The sequence below is a fragment of the Triplophysa rosa genome, linkage group LG1, assembly GCF_024868665.1.
Source record: "Triplophysa rosa linkage group LG1, Trosa_1v2, whole genome shotgun sequence".
Classification (NCBI taxonomy): Eukaryota; Metazoa; Chordata; class Actinopteri; order Cypriniformes; family Nemacheilidae; genus Triplophysa; species Triplophysa rosa.
Window position 1 is genome coordinate 22,579,561 of NC_079890.1, and position 17,519 is coordinate 22,597,079.

The following is a 17,519-nucleotide window of genomic DNA, read 5'->3' on the forward strand; positions in this document are numbered from 1 at the left end:
ATAACCTTTATATAACATTTTTTTCCCCTGATTTTTTTTAATATTCTGTGTCTATCAGTTAAAATAAACCCACCATAAAAATTATAGACCCTTCATTTGTTTGTAAGTAGGCAAACTTACAAAATCAGCAGGGGATCAAATACTTATTTCCCTCACTGTATGTGTTACAGTTTGGCAAACAGTTCACCCAAAAATGAAGATTCTGTCATCATTTACTCACCCTTGAGTTGTTCCAAATCTGTAGACATTTGTTAGTTCTTCTTATGAACACGGAGAAAGATATCTGGAAGAATGCTTGTAACCAAACAGTTCTTGGACACCATTCACTACCATAGTAGGAAAATTACAATGGTATTCAAAAGTTCCCCTTGCTTTCCTACATTCTTCAAAATATCTTCTTTTGTGTTCAACAGAACAAAGGAATTTTTCTTACTATGGTAGTCAATGGTGGCCAAAAACTGTTTGGTAACAAGCGCTCTTCCAAACATCTTTCTCTGTATTCATCAGAACAAAGAAATGTATACAGATGTGCAACAACTTGAGGGTGAGTAAATGATGACAGAATTTTCATTTTTGGGTAAACTGTTCCTTTAAGCCCTCACTCACACACATATGCATGAGTACACACACAAGCAAGTTGCAACACGATTCCATACAACGACATAAGAAATGAGGGAGATATCAAGTACCTGACTAAGAAGTGCCTGGTTTTACACAATATGATTCTAAAACTAACTCACCAACTACAAATGTAGCTTATTCGTGTTTAGCTGTGTATGTGTTGATTCTGTAACCAGTGAGGACAGAGTGTCACTTACATTAATGAATATGAATCCAGTACAGTCCTCTCACTGTGTACAGCTTTAACAAGCTTCCTCCACTATCCGTTACACACACACTAGATCCGAGTGAATTTTACCAGACACTGTACAGCTCAACAGATTCTGGGGGTGTGTGAGTGAGAAAGAGAGCACACTTTATTAAATAGTGCTGCAGGCTGCACATTCATTTCTGTACGTAGAAGCTTTGACATAGTCACCATGTCTTTTTCACTATTGGGCCTTAAGGTATGCTGACCTTGTGTTTCTCGTATTCCTCTTTCTTTGCAAAAAGAGGGATGATGTCAGGTGTGAGTGTTTCTCCTGTTGATGCCAGCTGATTTGTTGTGTTACTTTAAAAAGCATTGTGATTCTAATTAAAATTCCTCTGCTGTCCTCGCCTGCCGTCTACAACATCTTTTATCTATCTCATCTCCTCCACAGCACTCAAGAGTTCTGTACAGTAAACTCTAGTGAAGGACAGTACATACTGTTACACCAACTAATCACCCCACACATTAATAATCAGTTATACAAATGTCAAAAAAAGAGGCGAGAACAGATGTGTTTGTGTGTGTTAAAGACCCCATGAAAACAAAAGGTTTGTGGTCCCATGTGTTAGTTACAGTATATGTTAATGTACTTTACTTTTAGCAGATATAGGCCCGATTCACATTTCGCATCTTTTCCGCACGCATATTCGCTATTTTAAATGTAGACGCGTGGCAGGCGCGGAAATAGGGGGCGGCACGCGCGGTGCTACGCTCTCTATTTTTCAGGCACGTTGGCGCCGCATCGAGATGAAAAAATCTCAACTTTTCAGAAAGCCGCAAGCGCGCACCGCAGGTCATGTGACAAGAACCAACCAGCCAATATAGACAAGCTCAATGAAAATGGAGACACAGATGATCACAACTAAATCTAGAAGCAGAGTTATTGCAAGGTATTTTCAGTGCATATAATCCATATATCCTTTGTTTATACCCCCTCGTCTCAACGGCTATCATGGCCCATGGTTGCTTAGCGACGACAGACGCCATGAGAGCGCAAAGTCCAGGCGCTTTGGAAAAAAAGGAGAACGCAGTGCAGCTCGCGTTTTCCGCGCGGTTTTAGACGCAATATGTGAATCGAGCCATATGCATTTGAAATTTAGCTATTTTTCCAGAGAAAAAGAAACAAAATTGTTGATGACTCATCTTGCACTACGCAGACTTTGGTCTGAATCTCTTCAATACGTCACATCCAAATTTTCTGTATCTGAAATTCATCAACACAGCAAAGAAACCTGCATTTCATGGGGTCTTTATATGAAGTGTTGTCAATATACTAAATTTGTCAACAAAATTCCACAACACACAAATCCCCATTACAATGGAAGAACATAAAACAAATATTCAGAACAAAACAACACGATACAATGCCTTTGTAACATAACAAGATCGCCTTACATTCTCAAGAAAAGGAAGTAAAAACTTTCAGACCACTTTTCAGCCCAAGTAATTCTATCCCTGCCAGACGAAAACTCATTGAACTCAACACACACACACACACGCGCGCACACACACATACGTGTTTTGCTATACTTGTGAGGACCATGACTACACAGCATGTTGTGAGGACCCTGGTTTCTGCTGATACTAGGAGACTGGAAAAAAATGTTTTGCCACTAGGGGGGAGTAGACAAACAGAAAATCACTTCAAATGTTTACACACATGATGTTCACAAAACCCATGAAGTTGGTGGGTGCTATGAGGACCAGACGGTTGCTAGGCAAATTAAAACCGTTACATAAACGGTTTTTAAGGCTTTTGGGCAGTANTGTGCGCGCGTGTGTGTGTGTGTGTTGAGTTCAATGAGTTTTCGTCTGGCAGGGATAGAATTACTTGGGCTGAAAAGTGGTCTGAAAGTTTTTACTCACACACACACACACACACACACACACACACACACACACACACACACACACACACACACACACACACGTACGCTCCATGAGAACACTGATACAGCAGCAGGTGTTCTCTCAGAGAGCAGCTCTCACCTGCCGCTCACTCAGGGCTGTGATCTTGGCCTGCAGGTCGCGGAGCTGCAGCTTCAACTCAGCATTCTGTACAAAGAACACACACACTCCTCCCTGATTCACTATTCCAGCGGCCACAAAGCAGAGTATATGAGAGCGTATCTAATCAAACAGTCCAAAAAAACATTCTGTCAGGGAGACAAACCTGTGGATCTTGCTTCATCTGGGTTACGAGTTTCTGCAGGAAGAGAAAGTTTTAGGATTTTTCAGGAGTGTAGTGGGAAACGTGGCCTCTAGAGGACAATGACAGTACTGCAGCTACAACAATTACACCAAACATGGCAGAACTGAATGTGTGTGTGTGTGTGTGTGTGTGTGTGTGTATTGGGGGAGGGGGGCGGGTACCTGATGGATCTGGATTTCCACTTTAAGTGCTTCCTGTAAATTTTGTAGTTCCATCATCGATCCTTTCTTCCCAAAACCCAACACGGCTGCCTAAAAAAAATTCAAGGAGAGGATGTTCTTTCATTATTTACTGATCGAGTGGTTTGTAACACATTGTTTTATTTCAATAAAAAAAAACTTGCTTTTGAGGTCCCACAATGAGCACAACAGATCTGTTAGTGTGGGTGTACGAGTGTGTAAATCTGCTCAGTGTGCTGATTCAATCAAAACTACTCTCATCAAATCCTGCCTGAACAACACAGATCAAACTGAACAGCACTCTTTCGCTATATTTGCACATACACGATATTTGCTCAGACACAATCTTGTTCTCCCTCTGTCATTCTTCTTTCAGGGGAAATGATGCTGATGTATGCGTTAACTGTTTCATTCTCTCCCAGGCGTGAACTGCCTCCCAGGGTCTGTTACAAAGTAATCTCTTTATTACTGTTACTAGGCTGCTGATGTAAGAAATAAAGTACAAAACGTGTAAATTCACGAACTCGCCAATGAAACACTATAAAAGCTGACCATCCCTGTTGTGTCAGAATGTGTTCACCCCCATTATGACAATTGGTTTATTCTTTACCTTCCCAGCGTCTGCCGTCTTGAACACCATCCAACTGGCAGAGCGGGGGGGTGGAGCTGGAATAGACAAGAGGAGATGGTAAGAAGCACTTCTCACGCGCATTTACATAGTAAAGCTCTGAAGACAAATCTAAATCATAACAATATAGTACAAAATACGCAAGCGAGAATATTTTAGCTTTATAGGTATTATAAAATAAAGATTTGGGCTGCACACAAGGTTACAAAGGTAATATTGAGCTGAACTTCTTATTGAGAGCTTTACTTTAAAAAAATATTTGATTATTTGCTTAAGTAAAGATTCTTTACTTGTAGCAAATGCACTCACTCCCTACCTGCCTACAAACAGCTTTTGCTGGAGCTGTTTATTTTTGTAAGTACTTGTGTCTCACAGAACCCGTCTCTGTCTTTTATACAGATCATTGCTCTGTTCTCATCAGAATGAAAGCAGAGACTAGCAGATGGGCACTCCACACACTAAGAGGTTCTCACTCATCTTCAGAGTGGCATTCTCTAACTGTACCAGTCATAGATGCATCCGCCTCAGGACAGTAATGCAGAATACAACATTCTGTCTGTATCTGTAAAAGGCATGTACTGAAAACCATTTAAGCTCACCTAGAGTATAGTTCATGTGCAGGGTTTCACAACAGAATTTAACACTTACATTAGACTCATGAACATGACCTTTTCTTGGTCTTGTATATTCAGTAAGGGCAGACAGCACCAGACATACACCTGCTTGATCACACTGGCACACTGTACCCTCACCTGTTTGCTTTGTGAACATGCTGAGGCGTACGAGTAATTCAGTACTACTAGTAATATTTACAAAGAAGGACTACATGACAACAAGGCATTCTGTGTCTGTTCTGTCTACACTGAATTATAATTGACAGTATTTTATAAGGCCTCTACTCAAAGCATTTTTCTTTCACACCCCCAGACTAGCGTTTTTAGTAAGCACACATAATGCATACACATAAGAATAGCTTGTTTTATTGCATTTCATCAAGTTAAAAAACAGAAATGGGTTTTGTTGTTTTCCGCAAATAAAAGTGTTCATAGGTGATACCCTTTTCATGCTCCATATTACAAATATTAATAACTGAATTAATTTACTGTTCAAATACTAGAAACAACTGTGAAATTGGAGTGGAAGACATGCTGGAAGAACTGTCAGAAGTCAGGTGAACAGACTCTTAGATACGTCTCTGTGATTGACAGGATTTTACGAACAAGCTTCTCCTGAACTTTTATTAACCCTTGTGCTCTATTTTGCTTTCATAAATGTTTTTAAACTAGGTACATACCTAGAGTATGTAGTTTAATACCTAGTTTAAGAAAACTAAATTAGAGGTATTTCGTACAGCATGGAAGGATAGTATTCGAAAATACAGGAAAGCCCTAATAACTTCTAGATCCGCCTACTTTTCATCACTAATAGAAGAAAACCAGCACAACCCTAGGTTTTTATTTAACACAGTGGCTAAATTAACAAAAAATAAATCGTCAGCGACTTCAGATTCTGGATATCAGCATAACAGTGATGAATTTATGAACTACTTCACAAATAAAATCCAAGATATTAGAGAAAAAATTATAACAATGCAACCAGAAGTGAAACCCACTGAACAAACTAACCACAGAGCCCCTAAGGAAAAATTCTAATTGTTTTCTACCGTAGATGAACTGTCTAAAATCATTAGATCATCTAAATCAGTGGTCACCAACCCTGTTCCTGGAGATCGACCGTCCTGCAGACTGCAGCTCCAACCCTGCTTCAGCACACCTGTCTGTAATTATCAAGCAAACCTGAACACCTTGATTAGATAGTTCAGGTGTGTTTGATTGGGGTTAGAGCTGAAATCTTCAGGACGGTCGCTCTCCAGGAGCAGGGTTGGTGACCACTGATCTAAATCAACAACATGCATGCTAGACCCTATACTAGGGATGCTCATATTGACCGTTTAACCGTTAACCGACCGTTAAAATTTTGACCGGTTAATACTATCAGTTAAACGATTTAAAAGGTATGTTTATTTTAAGTTTAATAATATTAATAATATTGTTTTAATAATAAAAATAATTTAATATTACGTTTTTAAATGACTATTAAATCGTACATGTTTTTAGTTTTCTGTATGGTGAAAGAAAAACATGCTAAGCATTAACTCACGGAGCGTGCAGACTCGTGCGACTAGGTGTAAATGCCCTCCGAAACATTTTCGAGACAGATTAAAATCCGATCAAGCAAATCGATCACTTGACGAAACTGGACACGTGTAATTCATCTGATTGTTGAGGCCACATTTGTCAGGGCTTTACTCCTCCAAACGGAGTGCCACTGGCAGCCTTGCTCCAGCTCAAGTTCTTTGTTTTAAATGTAGACACGGGACAATCGCGCTCACAATGCGCTGTGACATTCTCTGTCTTCCCGGCGTGTCTACGGCTCAGCAAAGCTAATAGCAGAGCTACTGCAAGGGAATTTCGGTGCTATCAATTTATCCTTTACATAAACTTATCTCATGGATGCTTAGCATCGGCTGCCCATGCGCTTTGGCAACGAGAAGAAAACGGCGCGACCGGTGGTTTCCCTGCCTTCTTTTAGACGTGACGTAAAAATACGTATGTGAAAAATGAATAAGTGAAAAATAATGTTTGTATTTTGGGTGGTATAGCAGATCGGATTTATATATGTTTAGCTAAGACTGGCTGTTAGAAAGCAAATGTGACGGGCTTCCCGAGGCGTTATCTCTACATTCCCGGGACATCCGTGCCATCTGAAAGGGTGTTTTCTGCCTCGGGTCTAATTGTCAACAAGCTCCAGACTGTCACCACAATACGTAAACATGTTACTTTATTAAATAAAAACTCCAAGCTTTGGATTGAGGTAGGCCTGCTATTTTTATTTGATGAAAAAACTTTCTGACGGAAATAAACTTTGCCGGTTCTTCTGTGTTTTCATTTTGTCATAATTTGTTAATTAATTCAGTTTTTTTCTTGCCTGTTTATTTTATGCTTTGGATTTATATTATTTTAGTTTTTCTCCATTGTCCAAAACGCCGCAGGTTCGTGAAAATGTGATGTGTGAATGCAGGTGCTGTTGTTGATGCATTCGTTATGCTGCTGTTTGCATGTTAAAATAAATCTGTGAAAAAAATGTTTGTATATTTAACGCATCACAGACCCTCGTCAACTGTAGCTGTGTATCATTTCGAAGTCTGCGTCCTCTGGATGTTGCATGCGAAGGCATATGCGGCGGACAAACGCGACCTCCGAAGGATGCAGCCTTTGAAATGAGACACAGCATGTATTTTTTTAATTCCAATTTATTATTAGAATATTATCGGTTAATGGTTAATGTTCGGATAACGAGTGTCGGTTCTCAGTTAGGGAAATTAACCGAAATGAGCATCCCTACGCTATACCTACAAATCTACTGAAAGAGATGCTCCCAGAAATTATAGATCCTCCTCTTAGTATTATTAACTCATCTCTGACATTAGGACATGTACCTAAAGCATATAAGGTGGCTGTTATAAGGCCCCTTGTCAAAAAACCAGAGAACTAGGGAACTACAGGCCTATATCGAATCTACCTTTCATATCTAAAGTTCTGGAAAAAGTAGTTTCAACTCAATTATGCTCCTTCCTCCAAAGGAAAGACATCAATGAAGAATTCCAGTCTGGATTTAGAGCATGTCACAGTACAGAGACTGCTTTGATCAGAGTTACAAATGAACTGCTATTGGCATCTGACCGAGGTTGTATCTTGTTATTGGTGCTGCTAGACCTCAGTGCTGCATTCGACACCATTGACCACAGCACACTCCTACATAGACTCGATAATTACTTCGGCATTAAGGGAATAGCTTTGAAATGGTTTAAATCTTATTTATCCGACCGTTTTCAATTTGTAGCAATAAATAATGAGGTGTCACGTAAATCGCAAGTCCAGTACGGTGTACCACAGGGCTCAGTCTTAGGGCCTCTGCTCTTCGCATTATACATGCTACTTCTAGGAGATATAATAAAGCGACACCGAGTTAGCTTTCACTGTTATGCTGATGATACTCAACTTTATATTTCCTCGAAGCCTCATGAAACACAGCAGTTCCATCGAATAATGGAATGCATAGTCGATATAAAAAACTGGATGAGTAACAACTTCTTATTACTGAACTCTGACAAAACAGAAGTGTTGCTTATTGGACCGAAAACCACCATACGTAACAACCAAGAATACTGCTTAACTATTGACGGATGTTCCATAAAACCCTCGTCGTCAGCTAAGAATCTGGGCCGTCTATTCGATAGTAATCTGTCATTTGAGAGCCATGTCGCCAACACCTGTAAAATTGCGTTTTTCCATTTTAAGAATATTGAAGAATATATCTAAACTATGTCATATGCTGTCACTGTCAGATGCAGAGAAGTTAATTCATGCATTCATGACATCAAGACTAGATTACTGTAATGCACTGTTAGGTGGTTGCCCTGCAGGCTTATTACAAAAACTCCAACTGGTCCAAAACACGGCAGCTCGAGTTCTTACACGTACAAAAAAAGTATGAACATATTAGCCCGGTTCTGTCAACCTTGCACTGGTTACCTATAAAGCATCGCATTAACTTTAAAATCTTGCTTATTACCTATAAAGCCCTACATGGTTTAGCTCCTCAGTACTTGAGTGCACTCCTCTTGTATTACAGTCCTTCACATGCATTACGCACTCAGGCGTCCTGTCAGTTGGTAATACCTAGAATTTAAAAATCAAGTGCAGGTGGTAGATCCTTTTCCTATCTAGCGCCTAAACTTTGGAATAGTCTTCCCTGCACTGTCCGGGAGGTAGACACACACTGTCAGTTTAAATATAGACTAAAGATGCATCTTTTTAATCTTGCATACACTACACTTCCATAATATAATTCCTCTGAGGGTTTAGAGGCTGTGTCCACCGAGGCGTTTACGCCTGCGGCCAGCGTGTTTTTTCAATTGTTTCCTATGGAAACGCCGCGCTTTTAAAAAAAGCCATCAGCTGACAGTTTTTTTCCGCGCTCTGCGCTGGTGCTATGCGTTTTTTTCACGCTCAGCGCCGGCGTTCGACCGAGCGCCCGGAGTTGAAAAATGCTCAACTTTGGGCAGAACGCTGCGCCTGCAGCAGGAATTTTCAGCCGAGCTCCTGCCGTTTTCAGCCACGTAAATGCACCTCAGTGGACACAGCCCCTTAGGCTGCATTAGTTAGATCAACCGGAACCAGGAACATTTCCAACAACAACAGATGTACTTGTTGCATCAAAGAGTGCAGAACAGTACTCTACTCTCAGCCAGTCTTGTCTCATTGTTCCAAGGTTACCACAGCAAGCAGGATGCAGTTCATGGCCAGACCTGATGGTAGAGCGGAGAATGGGAAGCGGCGACCTGACAAGTGCTGAGATGATAGAGCTGGATAAAGAAGGCCACGGTGACTTGACACGTCTTCACTACAAAATTCCAAATGCTATTAGATTATTAATGATAATCTTAAATCTATAATTTACCTTATTAGTAAGTTTATTTATTTTTATTTAGCCTTGTTGTGCAAGCACTGTCGAGTTTGTGCAGAGGCAGCAGCTTTTGCCAGAGGGGAACTGGAATCCCCTGGTTGGGCCTGGGTTCTCCTGAGTTTTTTTTTCTCAATTGGAGTTTTGGGTTCCTCGCCACCGTTTGCATACTGTTTTGCACTATTTGCCTGGCCGGGAGGGGGCTGCTTTAGAATTTTAAAGTTTTACTTAATTAATATTGCACATAGGAATTTATAGTCTGTTTAATATTTGACCTGTGTTTCTCTCTCCTTTATCTTAAATGTGTGCTTTCACTGTGCGTGCGTGCATGTCTGTGTGTGTGCGTGCGCGTCTCTGTGTGTGTGCTTGTCTGTGTGTGTGTGTGTGTGTGCTTGTCTGTGTGTGTGGACTTGGTTTTTATATGTTAGTGGGGACCTAAACCTGAATGCACACACCAACTCATGTGGACCCGTGTCACTGTGGGGACCAAAATTGAGGTCCTCACGGGCACAAAAGCTTATAAATTGTAGAGAACGATAATTTTTGAAAATCTAAAAATGCAAAAAGTTTTCTACGATCTTTAGGTTTAGGGGTTGGGTTAGGGGTAGGGTAGGGGATAAAATATACAGTTTGTACAGTTTACAACTCATTACGCCTATGGACTGTCCCCACGGAGATAATAAAACATACGCAGGGCTAGAGCTGTCACGATTATTAAATAATCGTCTCATCGCGATTGTTGTACCTCATCGCGATGGTTTCAGATCATCGCAATTATTGCACATCTCAATAGAAGACACTAGGGGGAGCTGTACTGCATCTGCATATTGCATATTTTATTGTATATATTGTAACTAAAGCATGGTAATACTTGTAAAATGTACCACCACAACACAATCACTTAAAAAAAAACTAAAGCATATACCATAAAAATAACCTGCAGTACAATTTAATGTTATTTCAGTGTGAAAACCAGTCTACCAAAATCTCATTAACATAGAAGTAAACTTTTATTGTAGTCTTGCAAGTGAGAAACAAACAGACTAGAAGCTTTTCTATGACTGATAGTATTTTAATGGTGGCTTCAATTCACACCTGATCAATTTACTTAATTTACAAGTATTTGGCGGTTGTATTATTGACCGGTAAAAGCCTAAACCTTAAGTATGATGACCCAATTTTTTCCTATGTATTTCCAAGAAAAAGAACATAGTCTTTATATTCAGAACAATATGGTCGTTTCAAAGCTGAATAAAAAATGTATGAGAATTAAAAGTCAAAGCTCTAAAACAGACAATTAATCGTCATAATCGCAATGATTTATTAGACAATTAATCGTCAGCCAAATTTCATAATCGTGACAGCCCTACGCAGGGCTCTAGACTAACTTTTTGCACTGGCTGCACTGGTGCGCCTAAGGTGCTGCAGACGGGGAGCTCTGTCATCTCACGAAAACATTGTATGAAAAAACTTAGCATGCCGTAGTTTACACAGGACTGGCGGGAAATGTGCATTGATACTCCTTCATTCTTCATGTTATGTGGTTTACTTTGATAGGTGTCCCAGCGCGACATCCGACGGGTTTTCCCAGATCGCATCACATATGTCTATTCAGTAACAATGACAGGTGAAAACACGCACGTCCCTTCGCGAGCATATCACTCTCTAATGAAGGGAAACGGGGAGTTACAAATTGCCCTCATTGTAATCTGTCAAAATGATGGACGGACGGACGGCCTTCAGATTTTTCCGTCACTGGTAAAAAAAAAGAGAAATTTCGGTTAACGTCGCCTCTGGTACACACACGTAGGGCTGTCGCGATTATTAAATAATCGTCTCATCGCTATTGTTTCACATCATCGCGATGGTTTCACATCATCGCAATTATTGCACATCTCTATAGAAGACACTAGGGGGAGCTGTAGTGTATCTGCATATTGCATATTTTAGTGTGTATATTGTTACTGAAGCATGGTTATACTTGTAAAATGTACCACCACAACACGATCACTTAAAAAAAAAACTAAAACATATACAAATTACCTGCAGTACAATTTAATATTATTTAAGCAAATCTCAGTGTGAAAACCAGTCTACCAAAATTTCATTAACACACAAGTAAAATTTGATTGTAGTCTTGCAAGTGAGAAAAAAACAGACTAGAAGCTTTTCTATGACTGATAGCATTTTAATGGTGGCTTCAATTCACTCCTGATCAATTTACTTAATTTACAAGTATTTGGTGGTTGTATTATTGACAGGTATAAGCCTAAACCTTAAAAATATGATGACCCAATTTTTTCCGATGTATTTCCAAGAAAAAAACATAGTCTTGTATTCAGAACAATATGGTCGTTTCAACCGCTGAATCAAAAATGTATGAGAATTAAATGTCAAAGCTCAAAAACAGACAATTAATCGTCGTAATCGCCAAAGCCCTAAAACAGACAATTAATAGTCATAACCGCAATGATTTATTCGACAATTAATCGTCAATAAAATTTCATAATCGTGACAGCCCTACACACACGTACAGGAAAATCTGGACCACGACCAATCAGAGGGGGGTCCGCCCTTCACTATCTCTGATTGGTTTAGACCACGATATGGGCCTAATGTGTGTCTGTTGTTGAATCACAGGGAGACTTTCAGAGTCGCGGAGACTTTTTTCTCCCTCGAATGGCTGGTCGACCTCAGATTTTTTTTAGAAATTGAGAAATAAGGTCGCACTCTAGAGCCCTGATACGTGTGTGTGTCTGCGCGTCCGTGTGTGTCTATGTCTATGTGCATTAGTACTTGTGCATATTGTGTGTGTGGAGTGTTTTGTATGTGAGTATGTCTCTCTTCTATGTTTTCTCCTTTTTCTTGTTTTTACAGGTATAACTTTAATTGTTTTGCTTATAGTCAATATGTCTCATGTACAGCTGCTTTGTAACAATGAAAACTGTAAAAAGCGCTATATAAATAAAGTTGAGCATACAATTGTTACACTCAGGTCCATTTGGACAAAAATGTCCTCATCTAAACCCAATAAAACTACACATTTTTAACTGTTTGCCACACAAGCATAAATCATACATTCCATATAAAAATCCTTTGATTATGTTGGCAAAGGGTTCAAAATTACTAAAAATGAATACATTTTCAAATGTGTACTATTTACTTTTGCTTATGGTATTTTCTCCATTTTAGTCTATGGAGCATATTATACTGCACTGCAGGCAAACCGAACAAAAGATACAGCTATAACTGTGTTAGTATAGATGTCAGAAGTGTGGTTTGTATGTGTGTACTGAAATGTTTTTGTATGTGTGTGTACTTTTACAGTTTGAAAGAAAGACATCATATTTTTCAGCAAATCCAACTCCTTATTTTCAAATCACTGTAGCTTAATGAGATTTGAAAATATTTTTCATTCAAACATGTTTTTATCGCTTGTTTGCATCATTATTCATTTTTAATATATTTTTGAACTGAGATAAAAGGTGAGCTTGAAGTAGAAGTTTAGAAGCCCCTCAGTACAGTTTTCACTGTGGCATTATGTAAGCAAACAAGGTTCAAACTCTGAAAATGAATGCATTTTTGGTAGTTATGATGTGGAAAGGATCTGGTTAAAAAATTAAAGTTAGTAAAAGAAGAAAAAAATTGAATATATAATCATTTTATGAGGGTTTTTGAACATGGACATTTTTATCAATTTTGAACCTAAGTGTGATTTTTTTAGAAAATCTGACACTGCTCAAAAAATAATAATGCAATAAAAATAATGTTGTTGTTCATTATGAACATATCCAAGACTGTAATAATAAAAATAAAAAATTTACAAAATATTTAGAATTATTCACTTTTTTCATGAAAAATAACAGGGTCACCATGTAAACAAACAGGTATTTAAAGGGTTAAAATTCTAAAAATTAATGAATGTTTGGTAGTTATGATAAGAACTGATTCTAGTGAAAAAGTCATTGAAAGTGTGAAAAAATATGGATATATAATATTTTTATGACCGTGTTTTCAGCCTAAGTGTGAGTTTTTTAAATTGATATTGATGCACAAGGATTAAATCTCCATTTATCTGGAGTCAGTGTAACATATGCATCACTGTATCATTCGGTCTACACACAGTTCAGTGTAGTGTGGTATACTGTGCGGTACTGTTTAGCGTGTTGACAAAATGTTTATACGCTCTCCTACTTGTAAGTCGCTTTGGATAAAAGCATCTGCTAAATGAATGAATGTAAATGGTATAGTCCAAAAACATGCAATTATTTAAGGCATTGCTTTAGCTTTTGCATTTACTCTTCAAGGATTCATACAATACTTTGTGTGTAAATATGCAGTTAGCTTATTGATTGTTTTGAGTAAATCTTATTAACATTTACTGTCTGTCATATCTAAGTTCGCGTGTCTGAATACACATTTATGACCAAGGATTTGATGTTTTCATTTCATATGCATACACCTTATACACAATGAACTGGTTGACCCATCGCAGAAAAAGCAGGTAGAGAGAGAAGGAAGAAACAGAAAGAGAAAAAAAATGGCTGTACAGTCAACACTGTTGAAATGGAAGAACAGTCACACATGCATTAAACAGAAGAAAAAAAACTGAAGAGAAAACGACCTTGTTAACAACATGTACTCTTCGGTAACTTATCATGCATCAATTTAATGCTCAAAGACGATGAAAAACAGGGTGTGATTTTGATGGCAATGTTATGTAAAAGCTATTCACAACTAATGACGAAAGACAGGACTTGTACTAAAAATGCACACATCCGTCATTGACAATCTTGATAACATTGAGAGAGTGAGATAGGAGACATTAAAGCGGACCGAGCTTGAGAAAGGTCATCATCATCATCATCATTAACGTTCCAGAGCATCCACACCGGAAACAGCACCATCACTTTATATACTGACACAATTACACATTAAACTCACGCTGCACGGGGCCTACAACTGTTCCTAACGGCATAAGATAACCGATTTCAGTGTACTTTATTACGGCGTGCTCGCGGTTGTGCTGATATGTTACATGTCAAGGCGTGGTGCCGAGAAAATCAACTGGGGAAAAAATATTTCATGATCACACGTCTTGTCGCCCTAGCGGTTCTTAACAATAATAGTAGCTCAACATCGAGGGCTGCGTCTAGATGAAGACAGCAGGCGTAGAGACATACTTATTCTGTGTATTGCTTAAAATGTCTCGCTTTCCCGTATGAATTAGGATGTAACGTTAAGCGCAAAGTGCTTTTATAATGGCATCCCATTACTGTTTCACGGCATGGTGTGAAAACTACGGCACACGCTGGAGTCGCTATTTTCAACCATATTAGCGCAGTTTTGTTAAATAAGTGGCGTTTGCGAAGTGTTTTGTTGTTAATCGACGGTTTATTGTGCTACGGGTGTAAGTTAAAATGTGTCCTTTTACTGCAGCGGCACTCTCTCTCCGCAACTCCTAGAATAAAGAGAAACGAACAAAACCCCCCTGCACTGCCTCCGCGCTTTCACATTCACTCAAATCACTACTGACACAATCGAATAAAGAAAGCCAGAAGAGTTGAAAGACGCCGTCCCCAAAAGTTCCCACCATCAAGATTGAAACAAAAAAACCGAGGTGCACTTACCCTTGTACACACTCTTCCAGCAGTCAAACACCGATCTTCATACACTTACACACACTCGCCAATTATTTAAATATATATCTACAAACAGCCGGGCATTTCACCACCAAAATCCTATCCCGCGGATGAAATGAATCCTTTTGCTGACCTAAAGTTTTTTGGGGGGTTATTAAAGGGAATCTTCGCGTTGTTCGGTTGATTTTTAACCAAAAATGTAGAAAAAGACAGAAACTGACATACAAAACAAGAACTCTTCTTCCATCCCATTCACCCCCAGTTTGTGCGCTCGGCATATCAATGCGCGCAGAAGAGAGATAATGGGACAACTAAACCACGCATTTTAACTGACAAAATAACTCACCCAACACAATGGATTATTTGTCACTTTGGAAATTCATTTTAAATGTTTTCAAACCGCGTTGAAAGAAGTACTGCCGAATGAGAAAGAACACTTAGAACAAGAGAACTAGTTTGTGTAACGGTGCGGCGAATTTATTTCTCTTTGCCTAAGGAACGGTTGTAGTGCGCCTCCCATTGCCTAGGGAAAAGTCCCGGATGTAAACTCAGTGAAACTCATGTTGAGTGAAGTTACTCTGTGCACCAGTGTGGGCCAGATTTAAAGACAACAGAGATTTGTGCTACATAGGGATTTAACATGACGGTATGACGAAATAAACACATCCTAGTTACATATTAGAACATAATATTGAACATATTATTAGTTCAACCTGTTATTTCTTCGTATCAAACATTAGAAAATTTGCAGCAGCTGTCCTCACACTTTTACTGCAGGAAAATACAACATTCCCAGTCGTGGGTTTTTTCCAAATGTACTGTCTTAAATATTAATGTTATTTCATTTAAATAATTTCATTTTTAGTTGATTTCTACGGTATTCTTTACTGGTAACGAGGTGATGTAGCTGTTGGTATTACTAACCCAGTGTACTGGAGATCATTACAATTAGAGGGGGAAATGTGTGAGCTGCTTCAGGCTCTTGATCTTGAAAAAAAACGTACCACACACTTTCCCATACTCTACGATAAAGACTGCACACATATGAATCTGTTTCACCTGCGTACCTGTTACTTCCCTTCCCTTTACTATTAACGTTATATTCCTTTCACACTCTTGATCTCCGCTTTTTGGTCATCTTGCGCACCACAAACGAGACAACATGAGTAAAACTAGTAAATGTTCACTTAGTGTACACGGAATGATCTTTTTTTACCTTTATTAGTAGGCCCTATTTGTCTGTTTGATTGTTAAACTTTTTTGTAGTGGCAGCGTCATACAGTATGTGTAAGTCAGTAACGTTAAGTGAACGGTAGGGGGAGACAGAATGTTGCATTTGTAAGTGAATGATCCTGCGATCTCAGCACCGTTTTCTTTTCTAGGCCTTTGCCTCCTAAACTGGTCCACGCTCTCTGTCATCAGCACCACTGAGTCATCGCTGTATGCTTTGAATGATCACTCTGCATGAGGAACAAGAAGTACAGATCTCAATATTTTGTCATAAGTTTATTTTGTGACGCCTAATGCAGAGCAGTGACATCGGTGTCAATCACTCCAAACAACAAACACAGGGCCATTTGAATGTAAGTTAATATATCAGCTCATAGATGAAATTTTCACTAAAGCATCCTTCTGATGGTTGAAACTTTAAGTAAATAGAGCTGAAAATAATAGCAAACAAGGCACTGATGACAGGGTTCTAATAAATGTAAGTGTGTCATTGCTTTCCACATGTGTTGTTTTTATGTTTACTTACAGGGCTCTTCTTCTTTTGCTTACTTGGTCTGGAAGCATAATGGGTTTAGATTGGCTATGTAGCATGGACATTATATAATCCACAATATCCCTGGAGTAAGGTAAGTGAAAGTAGTTGTTTGCTCTTCTGGGATTCACATACAAATGTCTAACTCTGTGACATCACTGATTAATTGCATTTACATAGGCATTTTTGGCAGACAAAAGCGACTTGCATTACAGTGCAAAAATCATATTATCTGGCAAGCAGCGTGACGAGCAGCTGAAAATATACAAATCTTGCTAAGATAGCTCTTCTCTCCTCAACTACAGCATCAGTCGCACAGCAGCACACGAGAGACAGAACAATAATGTGTCTTTTCAGTGAAGCTTCTGCTCTCTACCTTTCTTATTCAGCCACAGTGAGAGATCAGCTGTCACTAAATGACTCATCCTTTATATCTCTTGTGTCATTGGACCTCATGAAGCTTCTTTCTCTCTGGCTGATTGTGACTGGCTGTTGCGATCTATAAAAATGTAGATAAAGTCTAGATTAAGACATAAAATGACTGAACTAATCAAGACTCCATTTATCAGCAATGATGCGCTTGAAGAGATTGAGTCATACATATACTTTGACATGTTTACATGAACTAAAGAACATAGGAGACTTTTAATGTTAGTCAAAGAGCACATAATAAGGTAACTAGCATCTTGTTTACAAACA

General features: G+C 38.9%; 1 protein-coding gene across 6 annotated transcripts in view; it reads right to left on the reverse strand.

Annotated features, from left to right (window-relative positions):
- Window positions 1–15,314, reverse strand: part of phf21aa (PHD finger protein 21Aa) — a 30,115-nt gene extending 14,801 nt beyond the window's left edge. For 3 of the 6 annotated variants that reach the window (XM_057331576.1, XM_057331559.1, XM_057331591.1), the window contains exons 1-5: window positions 15,047–15,314; window positions 3,873–3,928; window positions 3,245–3,334; window positions 3,045–3,077; window positions 2,861–2,926 (exon numbers count right to left, since the gene is read on the reverse strand). In XM_057331576.1, the coding sequence (XP_057187559.1) occupies window positions 2,861–2,926; window positions 3,045–3,077; window positions 3,245–3,334; window positions 3,873–3,902 (219 nt within the window). In that variant the 5' untranslated portion in view covers window positions 3,903–3,928; window positions 15,047–15,314. The remainder of the gene's footprint in view (window positions 1–2,860; window positions 2,927–3,044; window positions 3,078–3,244; window positions 3,335–3,872; window positions 3,929–15,046) is intronic. The other 3 variants (XM_057331600.1, XM_057331567.1, XM_057331584.1) reach the window with 2 other exon arrangements.
- Window positions 15,315–17,519: the final 2,205 nt, after the last annotated feature.